Genomic DNA, 24437 nt, shown 5'->3' on the forward strand with positions numbered 1-24437 from the left:
CTTGTCACTCAAAGAACTCACCGAAAAAAGACTACAAAAACCGATTAGTCAAGTCAATGAAAAAAAAATTACAGCAAAAAATTTCGTGTACGAGGTTTTAAAACCAATCAGGCTTATACAAGGCACGATTATTTGTTTTCCCAGGAACAAGAAATAACGTGAATGGCTTGCGAAAAGAAAACTGGCCTACAACTCAACCAACTCAACTCACATCTCACGACAACCAATTTCATAACGTGGAAACACGTGTGACATCTGAAATGTTCATAGTGGTATGTGAAACAAATATCTTGCGAAGGACTTTTCATCTTGTCAGTTTCACTAGATTTCTCCCAGAAAGATATAACAGGAAATATATAAAGGATACGAGGCAGCACGACAGCATTAAAAAGACTGTCGGTTGAACGTACATGAAATCGGTTAAACGAACGTTATTTGGAACAGCTGATACACTTATTGGAAACAGCTAACGCATAGAAGGAAGGCACTTGCCCAACCTTAACAAGCTGATACGCTGGGAGTTGAAAAGTATAATGAAGGATAGATTACTATGAGGGTCGAATGCAGGATTCTGTCAGTGGGTTCGTGTAAGAAAAAGAATTCCGTTAACACGTATTTTAATGTATTTTTGATACTTTTGTATGAGTCAGACAAAAATTTCGAACAGGGGGGCTTGAAACTGGGTAACCCTCCCCCTGGATAGAACCAAGATTACTAGCCTATTCCGTGCACAGCTGGAATGACGACCAATTTGTATTTGACAGGGCTAATCTAGTGAAGGATGTAGGTAAGAATGGTATGAGTGGGTTGTTTTTAATTATATTTCGATAGTTGAAAAAAGAAAGAAAGAAAAAGAATCGGTAAAATATACAGATAAACTCTCAGTGGAAGGAATCAGCAATTATTGGGAAACCTAATGGTGCTCTGATCTGTGATCTGTGAGCACCAGCTGTGAACGAGCTGTGATCTGAACAGGATAGTGCAAGATATTCGAGGCAATTCAACATTAAAGATAACTTCAATAAACGAATCAACTAGAAAAAAAACGAAAAACTTCTCACTTTTATGAAAAATAATTATTTTTATTATAACTTGGCAACCACTGGGTTATAGTGCGAGTGCACCCTCCATAGATTTCTTGAAAAGTTCGTGGAAATGGTCTTGGGACCAATAGACATAGAATACTAAGATTGTGGTATCGATCAAATCCTGGTGGCAGAAACAGCCAACCTACGAACATCTCTAATGCAACAAAATCGGTTTACAATTTGAACAAAAAGGATTGAATCTTAATTTGACAATTTCTGGAGTAGAATTTGTTGCTCCCTGACATTGTTCCCACTTCTGAGATAATTATCCAAAAATCGTTAGCTAGACGCTAATTTCAAAGGGAGGAAAAGCTTAATAGAATATGGAGCAGCACAACAACAAGCTTTCTACAATTATATTATGCATGCGAAAATTCAAGATACGACCTTTGGGCGTGACAGCGACAAAATGTCAATAGGGAATCGAAAAAGATTCTAAAATGTAAATGGTTTTCCTTTAAATTTTTAGTTTGTTTCATTCAAGCTCACAGTCTTTGGGCTATGGTGAGCAAACTCGTGGCACGTACTACATGTGGCACATAGTGTACCACGGCACAAAGAAACTCATCAAGGTGGAGAGGAGGTAACGTACCGCCTGGATAATCAATCTAGGGTAAACTGTTGTCCATAGCTTGAAACTTGTGTATAGGAGCGTGAACATCTACAGTAGGGTTCTCTGATAGGCTGAATGCGACGGTGTGATTTTCGTTAAGATTCTATGACTTTTAGGGGGTGTCTCCCCCTATTTTTCAAAATAAGGCAAATTTTCTCAGGCTCGTAATTTTTGATGGGTAAGACTAAATTTGATGAAACTTTCATATTTAAAATCAGCATTAAAATGCGATTCTTTTGATATAACTATTGGTATTAAAATTCCATTTTTTAGAGTTTCGGTTACTAATGAGCCGGGTCGCTTCTTACTACAGTTCGTTATCACGAACTGTTTGACAGGTTGCCCTCTATTGAAAATCGAGTAAAGCACGTGGCACGTGCTACGCATGGCACATAGTGTACCGCGGCACAAAGAAACTCATCAAGGTGGAGAGGAGGTAGTCCACCGCCTGGGTAATCAATCTAGGGTAAACTGTTGTCCATAACTATACTACAAGAAATTATTAGATAAAGCTGGTTCGACAAAGTAAAAAATATTAAGTTAATCAAATTGGGCAGGAAGTTTGCGAAAAACCCTTGTTTTGGAAATGGTATACAACTCAGATAAAAAAAAAACACAAAAAATAATTATAAATCTAAATATAGACCAAACAAAAGTATATATCAAACGTTTTTATAGGGTTATAATAGGGTTCTATTCGGTAATAGGGTTTCATTTTTGAGCTATTATAGGGTTATAGGGAGAGCAAAATACAGTGTTTAAGAAATACAACATTGGTTATTTCTTTTTTCACTATAGTAATCCAGGTTGGATCCAGTGCTGGTGGAGAAAAATTTTTTGAGTTTTTTTCCCCGACAGACCTTTACCCTGATTCAAGTTTTTAACCTGACATTGTTAATTATTAGTGATATGGCATTTATACAGATAGAATATTTTAAAATCTGATTTAGGTTCCACTCTATATTTTTTATGTTCGGTTCTGTGGTGTGTGTTTGTTTCTGCGTTTGTGCAGTTGCATTGGAGATTTCTTTGTTCACTATAGATAAAGACAGAACTGCAAAATTCAAAAATGTGGATCAAACTCAGCAAGTCCATCAAACGGATAAAGAACTACAAAGAAACCTCAATCATTTTCGAAAAAAGCAACGTAAGATACGCCCTTTCTTTAGTAGGATGATACTCACAGTCCCTTTCATCTCTGTAACTGAAATTAAAGATCTGTATAATTTCTCAGGAAATCCAGGTAGAAAAAACATATTTTTGTGTAAAAATTTCAAAAAATTTATATTTTTTTCATTCCTTTTTTCATTTATTTATTTTTTTTTCATTTCTTTTGAATCGGCCCTTAAAATAGGCAATAGAAATTTCAATCTCCGACGAATTGAGCTCCTTTCAAAGGCTCTTTGAGCATCCCTTCTACATTTTTGTGTAGAAATTCTCAAAAATCTCAAAAAAATTTACATTTTTTTCATTTCTTTTGAGTCGGTCCTTACAATAGACAATGGAAATTTCAATCTCCGACGAAATTAGCTACCTTCAAAGACTCTTTGACCATCCCTTCTACATTTTTGTGTAAAAATTCTCAAAAATCTCAAAAAATTTACATTTTTTTTCATTTCTTTTAAGTCGGCCCTTAAAATAGACAATGGAAATTTCAATCTCCGACGAAATGAGCTCCCTTCAAAGGCTCTTTGACCATCCCTTCTACATTTTTGTCTAAAAATACTCAAACATCTCAAAAAATTTACATTTTTTTCATTTCTTTTGAGTCGGCCCTTAAAATAGGCAATGGAAATTTCGATCTCCGACGAAATGAGCTCCCTTCAAAGGCTCTTTGACAATTCTTTCTACATTTGTGTGTAAAAATTCTCAAAAATCTCAAATAAATTGTATTTTTTTCATTTCTTTTGAATCGGCCCTGGAAATAGGAAATAGAAATTTCAATCTCCAGCGATATGAGCTCCCTTCAAAGGCTCTTTGACTATCCCTTCTATAGGCAGAGACTGGAAAACAACACTACTGTGAAGACACGTCGCTATTCACTTAGTTATCACTACCACATCGAACCAGATACCAGATGTGATCAGAGAGTTCAAATATTCATTAAAAATCCATTTCAAGGATTCTTTTTTTCACTTAACTTATTTTCTAAAAATTTGGGCGGGTAAAATGATGCTTCGAAATTAGCAAATCCCCGTTGCTGCAAAAAGCTGTGTCAGGATTCTCAAATATCAATATATCTTTGTGAAGTTATCGAGAAAATAATTTTCGAGAAATTATTTTCGAAAAAAAAACAAAATTAATTTTGTAGAAGAAATTCCACTTTAAGCTGCTCCCAGTGCTAAGCACCAGATCTGAACAGAAGAAAAGTTTCTTCCCTATTTTAGAACTAAGCCTTCTAAAAAGCTTCTTTCTAATAGAATGCCTTTTTATAAATAGCTTTTTTCTAGTAAGCCTTCTAATAGCCGTCTTTCTAATAGCAATAATATGCTTGTTTCAGTAAGGATTGGGTTACTTATTAAATAAAAAAAAACAAGTTTTTTCAACTGAAAGTAAGGAGCGACATTAAAACTTAAAACGAACAGAAATTACTTCGTATATGAAAGGGGCTGCTTCCTCATCAGCGCCCCGCTCTTTGCGCTAAAGTTTGACTCTTTCTCTCAACTCTTCTTTTTAAAACAGTAAAAAACTTTAGCGTAAAGAGCGCGGCGTTGATGAGGAAGCAGCCCCTTTCATATACGAAGTAATTTCTGTTCGTTTTAAGTTTTAATGCCGCTCCTTACTTTCAGTTGAAAAAACTTGTTTTTTTTATTTAATTTCTGAACGTTTTTGAATCAATGCATGTTTTGATTTTGGCTCTCCGCAGAGAAATAATTATAACGAAATTTGCATATTTTTTTTTTGGGGGGGGGGGCTAAATGGCTTTCTCATAATTTTGATCGAATGATTTTGAGAAAAAAAGAGCGGGGGAGGAAGCCTAGTTGCCCTCCAATTTTTTGGTTAATAAAAAAGGCAACTAGAACTTTTAATTTTTTACGAATCTTTTTATTAGTAAAAGATAGACGTAACTTATAAACTAGCTTACGTAAAGAATTTTTTATTCTCATGTTTTTATTACACATATGAGAGGGTTCGCCCCTTCGTCAGTACCTCTCTCTTTACACTAAATCTTAAATTTTGGCCCAATTCATTAAGAATGACCCCTGAATCACAAAAGCCGTAGAATAAATAGTTGACATTACTAAAAATACTTTAGCGTAAAGAGCGAGGTATTAGGAGGAGGTGAGCCCCTTATATGGGTAATAATTTCTGTTCGTTTTAAGTTTTAATGCTGCTCCTTACTTCCAGCTGAAAAAACCTTTTTCATATTTATTTTTTCATTGTTTTTTTTTTTAAATAATGCTAGTAAATCCTGCGCTCCCTTCATGGAAATTTTCTTCCCCCTTGACAAATTCCTCGATGGAAAGTTCCCCCAGTATATCCCCCTCTTTTCAACCCCTCCCCCCAACCAAAAAATCTTCCTGAAAACACCTGTACACTTCCCGATAACCATTACTATATGTAAGCACTGGTCAAAGTTTGTAACTTGTAGCCCCTCCCACGGGGACTGTGGAGGAGTAAGTCGTCCCCAAAGACATAGTTATAAGGTTTTTAGACTATGCTGAATAAAATGGCTATCTCAGAATTTTGATCCGTTGACTTTGGGAAAATAATTAGCGTGGGAGGGGGCCTAGGTGCCCTCCAATTTTTTTGGTCACTTAAAAAGGGCACTAGAGCTTTTCATTTCCGTTAGAATGAGCCCTCTCGCAACATTCTAGGACAACTGGGTCGATACGATCACCCCTGAAAAAAAAAAAAAAAAACAACAAATAAACACGCATCCGTGATCTGCCTTCTGGCAAAAAATACAAAATTCCACATTTTTGTAGATAGGAGCTTGAAACTTTTACAGTAGGGTTCTCTGATACGCTGAATCTGATGGTGTAATTTTTGTTAGGATTGTATGACTTTTAGGGGGTGTTTCCCCCTATTTTCTAAAATCACGCATATTTTCTCAGGCTCGCAACTTTTGATGGGTAAGACTAAAATTGATGAAACTTATATATTTAAAATCAGCATTAAAATGCGATTCTTTTGATGTAGGTATTGGTATCAAAATTCCATTTTTTAGAGTTTTGGTTTCTATTCAGCCGGGTCGCTCCTTACTACAGTTCGTTACCACGAACTGTTTGATAGGGTATACTTCAGTTGAAAATCGTTCTCGATTGAATTCTTCTTAAGAACTTCAGCTGCCTCAGAAAAATACCGTGACTCATATTACAAAAGTTTGAGCATGAAGAGAATATTTTTATCAAACAGTTCGTGGTAACGAATTTTAGTAAGGGGCGACCCGGCTCACTAGTAACCGAAACTCTAAAAAACAGAATTTTGATACCAATAGTTACATCAAAAGAATCATATTTAAATACCGAATTTAAATATATAGGGTTCATCAAGTTTAGTCTTACCCATCAAAAGTTCCGAGCCTGAAAAAATTTGCCTCATTTTAGAAAATAGGGGGAAAACAATCCCTAAAAGTCATGGAATCTTAACAAAAATCACACCCTCAGATTGAGCGTACCAGAAAACCCTACTGTAGAAGTTTCAAGCTCCTATGTACAAAAATGTGGAATTCCATATTTTTTACGCCAGAAGAAAGATCACAGATGCGTGTTTTTTTTGTTAGTTTTTTCAGTGGTGATCCTATCGACCCAATGGTTCTAGAATGTCGCGAGAGGGCTCATTTTAACAGAATTTTAAATTTTCTATTCTAGTGCCCTTTTCAAGTGACCAAAAATTGGAGGACGCCTAGGCCCCCTCCCACGCTCATTTTTTCTCAAATTTACCGGATCCAAATTCTGAGATAACCATTTTATTCAGCATAGTCGAAAAATCTATTAACTATGTCTTTGGGAAAGACTTACTCCCCCACAGTCCCCGGGGGAGGGGCTGCAAGTTTCAAAGTTTGAAGTGTACAGACGTTTTCAGAGGGATTTTTTTTGTTGGGGGAAGGAGGGGTTTAGGGTCAGGGGTTACGTGGGAGGATCTTTCCCTGGAGGAATTTGTCATGGAAGAAGAGAATTTCCATGAAGGGGGCGCAGGATTTTCTAGCATGATTTGGAGAAAAAAAATAAATATGAAAAAGTTTTTTCAACTGAAAGTAAGGAGCAGCATTAAAACTTAAAACGAATAGAAATTATTACGCATATAGGGTTCACCTCCTCCTAATACCTCACTCTTTACGCTAAAGTATTTTTAGTAATTTCAAATATTTATTCTACGGCCTTTCTGATTCAGGGGTCATTTTTAAGGAATTGGGATAAAATTTAAGCTTTATTGTAAGAGCAAGGTATTGACGAGGGGGCGAACCCCCTTATATACGTAATAAAAACATACAAATATACGTAATACGTATTCGTTACGTAAGTTAATTCGTAAGTTATGTATATTTTTTACTAATAAAAACGTTCGTAAAAAATAAAAAGTTCTAGTTGCCTTTTTAGGTAACCAAAAAATTGAAGGGCAACTAGGCCTCCTCCCCCGCTCCTTCTTTCTCAAAATCGTCCGACCAAATCTATGAGAAAGCCCATTTAGCCAAAAAAATATATTCAAATTTTGTTTTAATTATTCATGTGCGGTGAGCCAAAATCAAAACATGCACTAATTCAAAAACGTTCAAAAATAAAAAAAAACAAGTTTTTTAACTGAAAGTAAGGAGCAAAATTAAAACTCGAAACGAACAGAAATTACTCCGTATATGAAAGAGGCTGTTCCCTCCTCAACGCCCCGCTCTTTACGCTAAAGTTTTTTACTGTTTTAAAAAGTAGATTTGAGAGAAAGAGTCAGGATTTTTTTCTAGTGAAGAGAAGGGGCCAGTGTGCAATAAATTCATTTTCAAGCCAATTTTTACAGTGGAGAGGGTGTCCCTCCACCTTCATTCAGGTATGCATGAAAATTTCCTAGTGTACAAATTGAAGCCCGTTACTAGGAAGGGGCGATTTAAAACTGCTTAGGATTTCTCCATGAATCTTGGAGGGACTTTTTCCTAGGGAGGAGAAGGCGTCAAGCTGCCAAAAAAACAGTTTTCAAGCCACTATTTTCTGGTGGAGAGGGTATCCCTCCACCTCGCGTGAAAATTTCCTTGTGTGTGTGCGTACAAATTGAAGCCCGTTATTGCGAAGGAGCGAGTTAAAGATGCTTAGGATTTCTCTATAAATCTTGTAAGGACTTTATCCAAGGGTGAGAGAAGGGGTCAAGGTGCCAAAAAAGCCATTTTAAGCCACTTTTTCCGGTACAAAGGAGGCCCGTCCGCCTTCGTACAGTTACGCGTGAAATATTGTTTGTGTGTATAAATTGAAATCCGTTATTGCGATTAGGCGAGTTAAAGCTGGTTAGTATTTCTCCATAAATCTTGGCAAATTTGTCGAGCAAACGCAGAATAAATTTCAAAACAAAACTCTACTTGGAGTTGCAGATAAAAGGCGCTCCTGCGTTGCATCAAAAGAAGTTTTTCCTATCAAAAACATTTTCCTATCAAAAACATTTTCTAACTTTGAACCATCTCCATTGAAATCTTCAAGCCAAATCTAGGGGGGCAGGGAATTATACTTTCCTTATATAAAATTTATCTTCAAAGGGACTGAATAGTTTATAGCCTTTCCATGTTTTAAACTTGGAAGCACAACACAGCAAAAAAGATAGTGAAAAGAAAAGTTTTACCTTAAACTTATGTCGAAATCACATTGAGAAAGCAGTTACATTTGAGAAAAGTAATTTCATGACAGATCTAAAATGGTACTTTCTTTTCTAAAATACTATCGAAGGTATGTGACAATTACACATTTGCAAATTAAAACTTTAAAATGATGCATAATAAACATCACCGAAATTTAATCTTCTTGAATGACAACACAAAATGGATATTGGAAAATCAAAAAATATTTCTTATGTATGGTATAAGGGGGGATTTTGAAATGGTATTTCGATGAATGTAAAACTGAAAGGTAACGATAAGGTAAATTACAATGCAAATTGTATTTCGATAACCTAAGGGAGGGGGGCAATTTTTTCGATTTTTAAAAGAAAGATACAAACACGGTATTTTTTAAAATACCTAAGTACCAAAAAAATAAAACAAAGAGAAAATTTTGGGTTTATCAAACGTTATTGAACAGCTGAGTGATTTACAAGAATAGGCTGTCAGAAACGGCATATCGGCGCTATTCACCTCAAAACAGTATAACCCGTTTGTTTCAGTAGTTCTTTCGTTGATTTATTTCTTGTTTATTTCTTTTTCCGTATTTATACACTTATTCCTCTTTATATTTTTGATGTATACGGGCAAATAATAACAATTGCGTCTTGAGAGTACTAGAAAGAGAAAAATTATTAAACTACGGCTGAAATGAAAGAATAGGAAGCATTTGAGCGTTTTGAGCGTTGAGCGTGATTATTGTAGACCATCAGATGACGTTGCTCTTCATCAATGATCTCTAGCTGGCCTTGAATTAAGTGGTAGCATTTTGGGTTTATTTCATCTCCATCTATCTCCATCTCCATCTATAGTTTTTCCTTGTAGTAGGTTATGCATTGTCTTTACTTCAATTGGTGTTCCACCTAGCAATATTCCGTCCAAAGACGCAGCAAGATATTGGCAAGTCGAGTGGACCAAAAGTCCAATGTTATCACCCTTAGTAATCGGCAGCCCGATCTTATTTTCATACAATGTAAGAGCTTCTTCTTCTATTTGATTTCCCTTTATCATTACAGCCGGGCGATAGTGGCTGCCACCATTCCGGATCTCTCTTAAGATGAGGCCTGTTTTTGTGAATTATTTCCGAAAAGTTATCTGATGAAAAAAAGGACTTGCGATTTTTTTGCTTCTTTCAAAAACCCATTGTTCATTGGAAGATTGCCCTTTTGTTTTCTCATAAGTCTGCAGCAAAGCAGCTTGATCGAGGTTCATAAAATCCGCATTTGTGACCTTGGCAGCTTCCAGCCCCTCTGGTCCCACATCAAGTCTGTTCTACTTAGATCCATAATCAAGCACATGAGTACATACACTTGGGCCAAAATAACTTGAAATTCAAATGTAAATTTAAGCGTTGAAATTTGGTGGTACCTGGCCAGTAGCAGGGTTTTTAATTTTGGTAGGAGTGGGGGGGGGATTAAGATATAAAATGGGTAAACCAAAGTGGTTTGGATCAACAACACTCGGTACTAACGTTACCATTTCAACTTTTGGATTGACCAGTAGCGAGGAGTCATTGGGTAGCTATTACACCAATGAGTTTAATTGTTGGACTGCCCTGTTCAAGTTAACCTCAATGTCAGTTTTCTCTACAGCTTTTCAAAGTCGTAGGGAAAGGGCTTAAGGGAATTTGGAAATTCCTGGGATTTTAAAAGAAAGAGCCTTTGAACGAATAGAGATGAAGTACCGTGCGTTGCAATGCTGGCCTCTGGCGGCCGTGTATTTTTTGGGAGGGAGGACCCCTGACTCGCCGATTCTATAAGTTTTAGACCTTCCCCCTATGTGGTGTTCTCCAAAGACCAAACTTAGCGCCTTCTTCGTCATGCCAGTCTGCCCCTGCTCTTACTCTTTCAAACTACATAATACATCTAAAGTAAATCAGTAATGGCCTTACAAAAAAATTATATGGATCAATTTCAGAATGATTTATTACTAAAGCAACAATATTAGTCGCAAGGGATTCAATAAAGAGAGGTAGAGAGAGAGAAAGAGAGAGTTTTCTAGCTAGCCAAATAGATTAAGAGCTTCCTCATCCCCATTGTCAAATTGCCCCCTTACCCCACTAAAACAATTGCTCTAGATCCACCTTTTCCATCAGTAGGGTGGGACAGGAGGAACTTAATTTCTTTAGACCTATTGCCCCTTTCCACCCTTCTCTGGTTACCGTTTGCCCTCTTCAACCGTCTCGAGTATTCTGTAGTTTTTTATGCTACATGCCTCGCTACCCATATACTACACGTTGCATACTACCCAATTTAGCCTAATTTGCCCTTGAATTAGATTTTTTTTTTTTTTTTTTTTTTTTTTTTAGTTCCTTCCATCACAGGCTGCTTAGGAAAAGTGAGATTGCTCCTACCTTATACCCCGGGATTTTCCTTTTTACCTTACACCATAGTTACCCTAATTGTTTTAATCATGTAAAATGGCCCTCCATGTCCTGGTGGGGGGGGGTCAGCTACCACCCCCTTCCCAGTTTCTTTGTCAAAAATTCATTGTTTTACATTTTACATTCCTCTGGTACACCTTATCCCTCCCCCCCCCCATTAAGAGCCTAAAACAACTACTCACCAAATACTAAACTAAATTCTTAATCCAAAAACAGAATCCCCTCCCCCCACACCCAGTTGAAAACTGCTTCCATGGATATTTAAACAGGGAGAATTTTTCCCACGGATAATACCCCTACCCCGAAAAAATCTTCCGAGCAAATCCAACCCAGCTGAAAATTACCCGGAACACCTCCACATGTAAAATTGAGTCGGCAAAGACAATATAAGACACATAAGAAGAATTTCATATAGGATTTTTTTTTTAATTATTACGATTTACGCCATGGTTACTCTCATTGTTTTAATCAAAAACGTTGGCGTATTTTTTTACACTATTGTGGTGTGTACCTCCGTCACCCTCCGTTACAAAGCCTAAAACCAATGCTGATGAAATACTAGACTAATTTCTTAATCCGAACAATCAAATACTTATTTTAATGTGAGTCTTTCAACAGCCAAACTTAGATTAAAAATGTGTTAACTCGCCCTCTTCTTGGGAATGTTTCCAGCCAGGGGGTGTAAAGTGGGATTGCATAAAACAGCAGAAACAAAAAACATAATTTGTTCTATAAATAAATATAAAATTAACGATATGGATTAGAAAGCTAAAAAGTTCGAAATATATAAAATAAAAAAAGAGCTCATATTTGGAGTTAATTTCGACTTTGTCGCTTTTATTTATGCCCTGAAAGACACCAACATGTAAAAACACAAAAACAAATATGGAAGAATAACTTTAAAAAATTTAAAAATTTTCGATCCAGCCAATTGATTTTGAAGTGTCTTTTTTTGTTTATAGCATTTTCGAATTTTCTCAAATTTTCCATTTTTTACACTCCAGACTTTTTTTCAAAAAAAGTCTGTTTTTTTCCTATCTCCTGGGAACAGAAAAAACAAATCGTCCAAATTTTAGATCCTTTTTTAAATATCACTGCTACAAACATCCATTTTGTTGACATGTCGGGTGAGAGAGCAAGATCTCTTTTCATAACATAGGGAAATTCACATTGTAATGAATTTAGTGACTTTCACCTTAACAAAGTATTACCAAAAAAGTACTTGAATTAACCATTTCAACTATTATCCTCTTCTAAGCTCATTTCATTTTCCATAAATTATAATTATTTCGTTAAATCTTCAATGTAATTTCTCAGTAAGCTTTTCTGGTAAAATTTTTAATAAAGTAACTTCTACTGAAGTACTTCACACAATTATTTCAATTATCATATAAATTTATATTTAACGCATATTTTATAAATTACAATTATTTCATCCAACCGTCTTCAAGATTCTTCAAGTATTTTTTAGTAAAATACTTATATTACAGATAATTTAAATATATTCAATAACTTGTACCAAACAAAAAACTTACAGTAAGAGATTCTCTCTTCCGACCACTAGTGACGAACGTAAACCCTTGGGTTTCAATTGCCACTCCAGTCCTCTGAACATGCTCTTCTATATACCTAAAGGGCATAAAGGGTATAAGACGAATACGTTAAAAGTTATAAAGGCAAAAAATAAATAAGAGCTAGGATAAAAAATAAGACACGCCAGAAAACAACTCGAAGCATTTAAGCCATCAATATAATTATCACGCGTTAAAATTTAAAAGTTCCGCTTGAATTTTTATATTTTATTGAAAACTCAAGTAAAGAAAAACTCAATTCCTTGTGAGCTGAGTAGCAAGGAGGCATGGATAAATCATTTGGGGGCCCTCTGGATCTGAAAGTCTCAATGAGGGGGTTTGTTAGTCTCAATACAAACGAATACGTTACAAGGCAAAATGCAAGATTAAATAAAAAGCGAAACACAAAATAAGATATACAAGAAAACAAAATTCGAAGCACTTGAGTTTGACATACTTTAAGAACGTTGGGAAAAATAAAATTTTAAAGCATTTAAGATATCGACATAAATATTAAGCGTAAAAAAATATAAAAAATCACTAGTTTTGCTTAGATTTTACTGAAAACTTAATTCCTGGTAATCTGAGTAGCAACAGGACACGGGTGAATCATTAAGAAGCCCTCTAGATCCGTCGGTCTCAATAACAACGATTGCATTATAAGGTGTAAAGGCAACAATCAATAAAAGGCAAAATACAAAATTAGATATAGAAGAAAACAAAATTCGAAGCGTTTCGTTGGTAACATGGAAATACCAATATTTAAGAAAATAGATGAAGACTTTCAAAGAGGGTATAAGAATCAACTTAAATCAGATACCAGTCAGAAACTCAAAGCGCAAAATCAACCATACAAGCTTGCCATCTACAATTACCTGGTTTGCTTAAAAATGTGTCATTAAATAACTTCTTGCATGAACGTAGACTAAACCCTGTGCAACTTAGCAGTCGCATCATTCAATATTAAACAAGCATTGAACAAAAAATTTCACTCGATTTTCTTTTGTTTTACAGGAAACTCAGTAATGAATCTTAATTTCGTTATGATTTGAGAAGGGCAGGTATGAATCATTCAGGGGGCTTTAGATCCATCATTCTCAATAAGGGGTACACACACTACGGGGAAGTAACATGATTCTTAAGGGGCCAATCAGAAAATCGTTCAGATTTTGTCAATTGTTTAGACCTAATCTATGTAGGTTTTTTAAGGCAGGACGAGCTCTCAAGGAATCTTTGGAGTTTGCCTGGCGTTCCTGAATTAGTGATTTCGGCTTTTTTTACAGATATAAAAAAAAAAAATTGGTAAATATTTTGATCTAATCAAATCTTAAAGCCGATATTTATTCTTTTTTTATAATTCCAAAATAATTTTAAAACCTGTTTCGGGTTTGCAATCTAGATTGCTACACTTGACACTGTTGTTGTGGGGTATCAAAAAATAGAGCAAAAAGTATTCTATTTAACAATCAGAAACTTATTTCTATAATATATACTGCAGTCCCTTCAAATACTTTACATATTTGTGTTCCGAAGTCTAAAATTCCCCTCAAAAGACTAGATTACAAGAAGAGCTGCTAAGTATAACCCGCCCCTAATCGTAATTTGAGTGAGAAACCCCTTAACTTCAACCTTCTTATGTTTATCTAGTGGAAGCGACAAAGAAAACTGATAACTTTGCCTTTGACTGAGTTGCCACCCCCTGAAAAAGAATTGATTAGGGAGTAAAATGCTTGGACTAGCAGCATTGGCATAGTAGCATACTGGGAGCCCCCCAACCTAGATTAGGGAACTTAGACTATTTTTTATTTTACCTAAAAATCAGCAATGAAAAAACTTTCTTTCCTTGTGATCTGAGCAGGAAAAGAAGAAAATGAATAGATTATTGAATATTATTGATTATTGATTAATATATTATTGATTATTGATTAATATATTATTGATTATTGAATATTGAATAGATTATAATGAATAGATTATTGAAGAAAATGAATAGATATAGAATAGAAAATGAGAAAAAAAAATGAATAGATTATTTGGGAGCTTCTCAGCTCCCATTTGCTCCAGGAAGCTAGGTGTTATCTAAAGATGCAAAAGCCTCCTCCCTGACCCAGTCTATCTTGCCTCTGATGATGTCACCACATCAGACCAATCATGGCATATGTATGTATGTATATATTTATTTCCCATCAAAAGAAACAGATGGAGTATAAGATAGAAAAGCAGAAAACACACTACAAAAGAATACACAAACACAAGAAAAATAAAGAACAAATGGATATCTAACTACAAAAAACAAAACCTATTGCCTCAAAATAATTGCCCAAGGATGAGTAACAATATTAGAGTTATATCTGGCGATCTGGGCTATTATCGCTTCATTAGGGTCGATAATCCCATACCGACTTGTCACAATACGGTTACTTGTCCATGGTAGAAGGTGTAAGAGGTACTTCGCATATTTATAATATGTAGACCGCAATTCTTTCTTATTTTCCTTTTGGAATATCCTCCAAAAGGGACTTAAATACAGATAATGGGATAGTGCCATTGCATTATACAGATGGGCAAAAATCCGCCAATCAAACTGACGCTTATAAACTACAATACGGCTATACGCTAAAGAGATCCATTTCTGCAGATGACTCTGCAAAAAATGACGCGTTTCAAGCATAGACCGACCAATATGGATCCTCAAATAAACTATGTGTTCGGCAAGCCGAACAGTACCACCACCCAGCCTAACATCAACAGCAGACCCTTGCTTAGCATTAAACAACAACACATCTGATTTCTTTTCATTAAACTGAAGGCCTATTTTTCCATATTCTACTTGAAACTGGATAAAATTCTCCTCTAAACCACAAAGGAGGCGGCTCAGATTAAGTAAATCGTCTGCATAGCTTATTAACGATAGATCAATCCCTCTCAGAATGTATGTCAGATTTGACTTAGATTGCAGTTTAACGATGCTGTTATTAAATGCGGTAGGTGATGTCAATGCATCCAGCCTTACACCTTTTTTAACGGGAAGCACCGGGTTATTTGTCAGGTTTATTGTTGTCGGTAACTTAATATGTATTCCATCTTTATGTCAACTCCAAAAAGCGTTATCGCTGCTCTCCAACGCGTTCACAGTCAAGCAGCTCGCGCAGCAGCTTCTGGAAACGCTGATACTCAACCCCTGTAATCGATCCAAGATCGTTTCAACGTGGCAACTATGTTAGTTTCTTAGAAATACACACATTCCCCACCATCTGAGGAGTTATCGAAGCTTGTTCCTCTAAGAGCAAAGATTTAAGAGTAACCTGCCAGCACAACCTGGCAGGACTACCTTGAGCAGGGTACACTCCATCCAGAATACCAAGAAATGAACTTCGTCTGAGGATCCATCACGACCTGGAATAGTCTCCCAGCAAAGGTAACCTCTAAAAATACCTCGGTTGAACTATTCAAGCAAAAATAAAACAAATACATCAAAGCTAAAGATAAAACAAGGGAATTGCCAGGACTAGCAGCATGTTATTTTTGTTGATGGACTCGCGAGGATTGTAATAAAAACAATGAAAGATAATAACAATTCTGGTTGGACATACAAAAAATTTTATATTTCAGCGGAAAGCCAGTGCCAAACGTCCCCCTAAGCACTCCCTCCTATGTAGGTCCCTGCTCTCCAACTCCACTAAATATGATTTTAAGTATAAGCTTCCCCTCTTCTTGGGAAAAGTCTGGTCACCCACTGGACCACCAAAAGTCTGGTTACCAACACATTGCGTGTCCGTTTAATAATTTCGATTTATTTACTCCATAAATGGTGTTCACACCTAAGCCCACTACGGTTCTAGGCGTTTACCCCCCCCCCCCACAGAAATTACCCCCCGTGGAAAATTCCTCCCCCCAAAAAACACCCTCCCCCGCGGAAAATAAAGCTTTCCAAATTAGAGAATTTTATCTGAGTTTTTTTTATTAATTTCCGTTGAAGCAATTCCGTCGAGGGAACTGACAAAAAACCGATTTGTTTTCGAGTTTTACACAGCGTAAACTTGAGTAAGTGGCACAAAATACACAAGTACCAAAATTCCTTCCCCTTACGGAAATTAAAAAAAAACGAAACTCCAATAAAATTCTCAGGCATTTTCCATGGGGGGCATTTTCTGCGGGGGATATTTGCCGGGGGAGAGGGTATTTTCCGGGTGGAGGTATTTTCCAAGGGGGAGGTATTTTCCTGGGAGTATTTTCCACGGGTATATTTCCAGGGGATGGAAAGAGGATCATTGGGGGAGTAAACGCCGGCCACCGCCCACTACTTACATACGAAAGACCATTACTTGACTGCTAAGTCACTGTCACAATGCAAAATGTAACAACACATGTGCAAAAAAGTTCAACCCTGAGAGGGGGGGGGTAATATCAGAAGATTTTCAGCAATAGAGGGGGGTGCGTATCAAACCCCTCTATCAGTGTCCCTGAAGATACTATATATAGTACCTTCGGGGAGACTTTAAAAATAGGAAAAAGTACACTTTTAAAACACTGTGTTTCGGTTTTTCAGTGAAAGAGTCCGCTGGACAAAAGTCAGGGTAGGGGAAGGAGGTCTCATCTTCAGATCTCTTCCCTCGTGTTCAGGAGTATATACTGTCATTCTCAATAAACACTACATTTTATATTTAACATGGTTTGATTTGCACAACCTCATTTAGACAAATCATGCTTTAATTACATAACATTCAGACAACCTCTAAATTTTATATCACCTACCAAAAAACTCCAATTACCAACCTCTCTCCTCTCCACCCACAAATAAAAATACTGGGTAACTCTTAGCAACAACATTAGAAGCAAAAGCGAATATACCAATTTATAAATGAAGATTTTCCAGCTGAATGGTTCCCGATCAAAATGACAGTAATTTTCTTTCGTGGGGCAAGAAGCGTAAAACCAAGTTCTTCCGCAATTTTCACTAAACCTAGAAAGGAAAATATAACGAATTGTAACTTTTTTTTATTAAAAATGAGAAAGCAAACTGTAAATTATTCTTTCCCTTGCTTAACCTACTTTGAAAAGTGACAAGGGAGATCTTATATTATATTTTTTTGCAATAAAATGATACTTGTTCTAACAAATCTTCTGAGGTTTCTAAGCCAAAATGGGGAAACAAAATTGAAGTACCAAAAACTTGAAAATAGAGCATTTTTCGGCTCCTGGAACTTCACAAGTCTATTTATATCGGAAAACCGTATTTATTTTTTTGTATTTCTCTTGGATGTCTCAAATGCACCAAGTTTTTAGGGAAGTGGCACGTATTAGTCGTGATATTGCCACGCTGACCCGAGAAAATAAATAAGCAAAAGTAATTAGTTAAGGTAATTAAGTATCATACCGGCAACTCTCACGAAGTGAAGTTAGGCTAATCCTAATCAAAAATACCAAAACATAAAGAAAATATAATACTATAGAAACAAATTTGGGCTATATATTTGCGCATTCGGGGGGGGGGGGATAACCTAACCTAACTCTCACCCCCTAATCAACGAGAATGAAAACAGTAAATTATTCTTTCCCTTGCTACTTTGAAAAGTGACAAGGGAGATCTTATGTTATATTTTTTCGTAACAAAATGATACTTGTTATAACAAATATTCTGAGATTTCAAAGCCAAAATGGGGAAACAAAATTGAAGTACCAAGAACATCAAAATAGAGCATTTTTCAGCTCCAGGAACATCCTAAGTCTATTTATATCTGAAAACCGTATTTTTTTTTAAGAAATACGGTTTTTAACCGTGTTTTAAGACCAGGTTAAGGAGTTTAAATACCTGGGTAGTTGAATGGATTATCATTAACATAAGAGAATAAATAACATGTTTAACAAAGCATAAAAAAAGAAAAATAGATAATACACGAAACAAACTTCACTCTTTCTAAGTCAACGCTATTGATTTGCCTCAGATTGAAACAGTTCGTTATTAGAACCACATTGCAACCGAAATAATACGTAAATCGAAAAGATTACTAAAGCAAAAATGGACAAAATCATGACTTATGACCCCCCCCCCATATTTAGCCTAGCATAAAGAGTGACAAGATGAACTTTTGTTCAGCCTCGCAATAACCTGACTTAAGATTGATGAGCCTATTTATGATTACACAGTTTGCTATTATACCCACGTTTCAACTGAAATAACAGGAAAATTGTGAAATTTACTAAAGTCGACATGGAAAAATCATGACTTACTGCCCATGTTGTACTGCCTAGCATCAAGTGATTTTTGTTCTATCCTTGTAATAAAGTGATTTGTTTATGACAAATTTGAGTTTTTTTAAATGAAACGTTAACATCAGAAAGTTAATAATATTTCATAAAGCAAATAATATTTTTAATAAGTGAGAATGAACAATAATGATAGACAGTTCGTACTTACTAAACTAAAGCTAGTTCCTTGACTCTGGTTTAATTCATTTGTTATTCGAACCATATTGCTACCAAAATAACACGAAATTGTAAAATTTACTACGGTTGAAATAGGAAAAAATTCATAATTTATTTTCTCATTGCTTACCATAGCATGAAAAGTGACAAGGTGAATTTATGTTCTACTCTTGAAATAAAATGCTACGATTAATGAAACATTTTGTAGAGTTTCCATGGACGAAAGAAAAAAAAATTAATATTACTGAAGAAAATAATGTTTTCCTTTCTGTAAAGAATTTTTGTTATTGCAAAGAGTGGATCTCTTTGGAGGAGCTGGGGGGGGGGGGTTAATTTGGAAATTTTTGTATTAATATTAATTAAATATTAATTAAAAAAATTAATATTACTAAAGAGTGGATCTCTTTGGAGGAGCTGGGGGGGGTTAATTTGGAAAATGTTTAATTAATATTAATTAAATATTAATTTAAAAAAAATAATATTACTAAAGAGTGGATCTCTTTGGAGGAGCTGGGGGAGTTAATTTGGAAAATTTTTAATTAATAATAATTAAATATTAATTAAAAAATTAATATTACTAAAGAGTGGATCTCTTTGTAGGAGCTGGGCGGGGTAATTTTGAAAAATTTTAATTAATATTAATTAAATATTAATTTAAAAAATAATATTACTAAAGTAAATAATGTTTTCCTTTCTGTAAAGAATTTTTATTAGTGCAAAAAGTGGATCCATTTCAAATAGATTTTGGCAAATTCAACTTTACCAATGCACTTTACATATACTTTACACTTTACACTTACACTTTACATTGAAAAATAAATAAAAAAATCAAAAAGGGATCAAATATTCAATAGCAAAGCAATAATATTCGAACAATTAAATTTTGTCTAATGCTAGTCGGAATTAATTGCCTAAATAAAATATTTGACAAACCAGAAGAATCATGGACTCTGAATCCATGGTTGTCACTATCCCTGATTTATCTACAGATTCAAGAGTTTTTTCATGCTTCAATGATTTTTGAAGATGTCCTTCAAGCAATATTTTCAGGGGCTGCATTTGACTCAGGGTGATTATGCGGCCTAAATGGGAACAGAGTGACCACATGAGGCGAATTTGTGCCATTTCGGCGCTTTTTATTGCGGTTGCGCATTTCAAATCAGCACTTTTTTGGGGGGGGGGAATTGTTCAGTCGGCACATTTTCTATAGAAAAACGGAGCTTTCGGCGCATTTTCAGTTGAATTTCTTTAAACCAGACATCTGGCAATATTGGATGAGAGTTATAAATAAACAAAGGTAAGGGGTTTACGTAAATAATGATGAGTATTAGGTCCATATTTCAAGTGTATTTCTAGATTGAAATAGAATCTTTTGCTATTCCAGTAGCAACCAACTAGTTCTTTTATTATTGAGTGTCCTATTGGCCAGTTCCCAAAGTTTTTACATTAAAACTAAGCTAAACTTTTCACCAATGGCATTTGAAATCGTACAGTCACTGACTTCTAATCAGGTATTCGGCAATAAGAAAAGAGTTAAAGTTAATCCCATGGGTTAGTCTAATCATTAATATCTTACAAAATAACCACCTTCCCATTCCCATAAGGATAATAAGAAGTACTAGCGACCTTAGTGAATGCTAAAAGAGTTAAATTTGGCACCCCTGTAACAGAATTATAATGAAGCATATGACCAGGGACACACGCAGGGGGAAGGGAGCCCCCCAAAAAATCCTTTAAAGATCATATTATTAATATCAATGTATTTTTTATTATTAACAACCCCAAAAAAACCCTTGAAACTAAAAAAGGATCAACTTGGAGCAAGCTTTAGAAAATTGGATTAAATTATAATTGCCTTTTAAATAGCTTTGCTTTATTTGGCACCGCTGTCAGAGAATTAGAAAATACAAAAATCCTACATTTCATAAATTTTCGGCGATCCTTATCCAAATCATAAAAATAGAATTTGGTCTTTTTTACGAGTAAATCTAACTTTTGTTAATACCGTTTTACATTACCTGGTTTACAAGATAATGTACACAGCCTCTTGGTATTTTGTTGTACATCCCTAAGTCACAGATGTACCAAGGGGGCCTCAGACCCGACCCTACGCCTCCAGAAAAACAAATTTTCCAAATATCCGGGCACTTTTTATTCAAATTTAACAAGTGAAGTGTATTTTTTTAGTATTATCCCCCCTCCTCGAATTTTCAAAATTTAAACAAACTTCTTTACAAGCTGAGCTCTACTCTGGTCTCAAAACTATCATTTAGGAGGGCACTTCGGTCTGATCAACAAGAGGAGATTGACGAAATGGGGTCGAAATCAAAAGCATACTTCCTTTAAGGCCGTGATTAAGTAAACTGATGGAACTCGAGAATTGAGAGACAGAAGGCTACCCTAACTTCAATTTTGAAGCTCGATGTTTTCAAGTTCACTTAATCACGGCCTTAAACGAATCGAACGCGAAAACACAAGTTCAGGAGTACAGATGACATTCGCCTAGCTGTCGTACTCGTGGCCTATAGGGCCTATAGAAGGGTAACTGGACATTTTTGTCATCAATAATTCATTTCACAATGCGTCACTTCTTATGTGACAAATTTGACTAAATTTGGAACGTCAGCTATTGAGGCTGCTTTGAATGGTAAAACATTAAATAGTGCGACTATATTAAAAAGATATCACAAAAAAGAAGATCCTGTGTATAATTGTACGTTTGATACAAAAGCCAAGGCGGTTTTAAGGAAGGAACAGAGGCGGCACTTGCCCCGGGCGCAGAAATTTTAGAGGCGCAAAATTTCAAAAAAATAATCGGTACTTGACGGCTATTGAAAACGCACTGAAGAGTTACACTGTGCACTGTAAGACAAAAGCCGATTTCTCTGATATTCCAATTAAATATACCAAAATATGACGAAAATACAATACTTTATTAACTGAATAATGGGAAAGTTAGGTTAGTTTAGGTTTTCATAATTTTGTTTCTAAAGTATTATTTCAGCATCATGTTTTGTTATTTAATTAAGATTAACCTAACTTCACTTCTTTCGATCTTTCGTTATTCGTTATATTAGTTATTCGTTACTTCTTTCGTTATTCGAGATCTTTCGATCTCGAATAACTGACAATTACAGGCAAACAGGTTTTTGTCTTACGGAGTGCAATTCTTGAACGCGTTTCAAGTAACCGACAAGTACCAAATAACCTAACGATTACAATCATTTTGTGACTTTTGAAAATTTATGAATAAAGTAGAGGACGTAGTTAATGAATGAAACTATTAATAAATTGCTGATTAATTGATAAAATAAATTACAAAAATCAAATAATATAAAAAATTATTAACTAATTAACAAAATTGAAAATAATTGTGTCAATAAAGTGAAATTTTGTTAAAATTTGTAATGAAAATTTTTGGGAGATAGAGGAGAAGGATAAACAAGATTTTGCCTCGGGCGCAAATGAGGCCAGAACCATCACTGTACAAAAGTCCTTTAAAACCTTGATGTTTATTTAAATTGAGCATTTTTTTATTGAAATTGACCTATTAGAGTAAGTGCCCAAGATCGATTCTTCGGGAATCCCTATATATAAAACTCTGTGGGATGGGGGGTCTCCAAATTCTTACGATCAGCACCTATAGCAAAGAGACGAATTCAAACGCTGAGTTCGTTCCATACTAAATAAAGTAAGAGCGCCAGTTTGAACCAATCAGCATGAAAACCTGACGCAGGTGTAGAAGACTTTTTTGGATAGGATAAGATCCATATGTAGATAAAACCCAAAGAGGTGTAAGACATGACCCTTTTGGGTCAGGTTCACTGATCACAAGAATAGGGTGTCATTTTCCATGCTCAAACGAATCAGCGAAAAGAGAAGCGTCTAAACATTTTAGCCCCCAGTGGGGACGGGGTCCTAGATTATTTTCAAAACGAAAACAAATCCTGTTTATAATAATTTTCTCCGTAGTCTACAATAAATTACCTGCCACAAAACTGCTCATATCTTTGCAATCACGCCTTTTATTCACACACTTCTGAGCTAATTACCAAGGTCAAAGGCTGACCTTTCAAGATTGAGAAGTGAAATGAAAAAAGTAATTAGACTTGAAAAATAAAAGGAATACTCTTTAACTTCGATTCTTGATTAAAATCAACCCTTCAATTAGTATAAATAGCTCGTATGAAAGTACTAAAAGAAAATTAGCGTAAAGAGCGAAGTATTGACGATGGGGATAACCCCCTCATATACGTAGTAATTTCTATTCGTTTTAATTTTTAATGTTGCTCCTTACATTCAGTTGAAAAACCTTTCAGCTTTTTTTCAATCTAATTTTTGATATTTTTAAATAATGCTGGGAAATCCGGCACCCCCTTCATGAAAAATTCCTCACGGAAAGATCCTCCCTCGTAAACACTTTTAGAGGGTGTTTCTCCTTTTTTTGAAAATAAGGCAGATTTCCTCAGGCTCGTAACTTTTGACGGGTGGGGACTAAACTTGATTGACTTACATATTTGAAATCAGCATAAAAATCTAATTCTTTTGATGTATTTATGGTCATCAAAATTTCCGTTTTTTTAGAGTTTCGATTACTATTGAGCCGGGTCGCTCCTTACTTATAGTTCAATACCACGAACTGTTTTATAAGAATGTTTTGCTAATATACAAGCACAAGGCTAAGAAATATATGTTCGCTGGCACGATAAGATGTTATGTGTGAAATTTTCACAAATACTACTAAAAACTCACTACAGCATCAAGCCGCTTGAGGCCACCACAGCTACGCACACTCCTCTTCTATTCCCATCTATATAAAACCTCCCTATTTACACCCTCCCAAGAAGTTCCAACTTCCCTTACATCCTTCCTTATGATCTAGTCCCTTCACATTACGGGACGATCTGCTTTTTATTTGGCCCTAGATTGTTAGCAGAAAAGGACGACCTTTGGCAGTCTCATCCTTCATCCGTAGAACGTGTCCTAGCCATCTCAACCATTCTCTCATTATTATAGGCATAGAAATCGGGATAGAACCACATCATTTGTACAGCTTACTGTCTCAAAGACGGTCAGAAATACGAGAAACCAAAAAAGTCCGTGGACAATTCCTTTGGAAAACATCTAATAAATCCTCCTCCATCTTTCGGAGCACCCACGTTTTAGACTCATACTTGACCACTGTCACCACTGTAGCTTCTAATATTCTAATCTTAGTCCGCAGACTTATCTTCCTATTCTTCTAAAACGTTTTTCAACTTGTTTAGTTTTCACAAAAAAACTCCACACTTCTGAGATAATTGCCAAAACCGTTTCCTAAGCTGTGGTCAAAGGGAGGATCAACAGGACAATGTAGATCAAGAGGATCAAAGAGTGACAGAACGGCATTGCCGCACTGATCTAACCTTTGACAACAGCTTAGCAAGCGATTTTCGGCAATTATCTCAGAAGTGTAAAAACGTCAGATACGACCAGTAAAAAATTAATACTTAAAAAAATATTTTGAAGTTTAAATTGTCCTACCAGGGAAGGCTCTTTTACAAAGGGGAAAAACAGAAAAAAA

General features: G+C 35.5%; 1 protein-coding gene across 2 annotated transcripts in view; it reads right to left on the bottom strand.

The window, feature by feature from the left end:
* LOC136025830 (uncharacterized) overlaps nt 1–24437 on the bottom strand; it is a 113715-nt gene that overhangs the window by 42899 nt on the left and 46379 nt on the right. For both annotated transcript variants that reach the window (XM_065701829.1, XM_065701828.1), the window contains exons 3-4: nt 17300–17411; nt 12413–12506 (exon numbers count right to left, since the gene is read on the bottom strand). In XM_065701829.1, coding sequence (XP_065557901.1) covers nt 12413–12506; nt 17300–17411 — 206 coding nt within the window. The remainder of the gene's footprint in view (nt 1–12412; nt 12507–17299; nt 17412–24437) is intronic.

The sequence above is a fragment of the Artemia franciscana genome, chromosome 4, assembly GCF_032884065.1.
Source record: "Artemia franciscana chromosome 4, ASM3288406v1, whole genome shotgun sequence".
Taxonomy (NCBI): Eukaryota; Metazoa; Arthropoda; class Branchiopoda; order Anostraca; family Artemiidae; genus Artemia; species Artemia franciscana.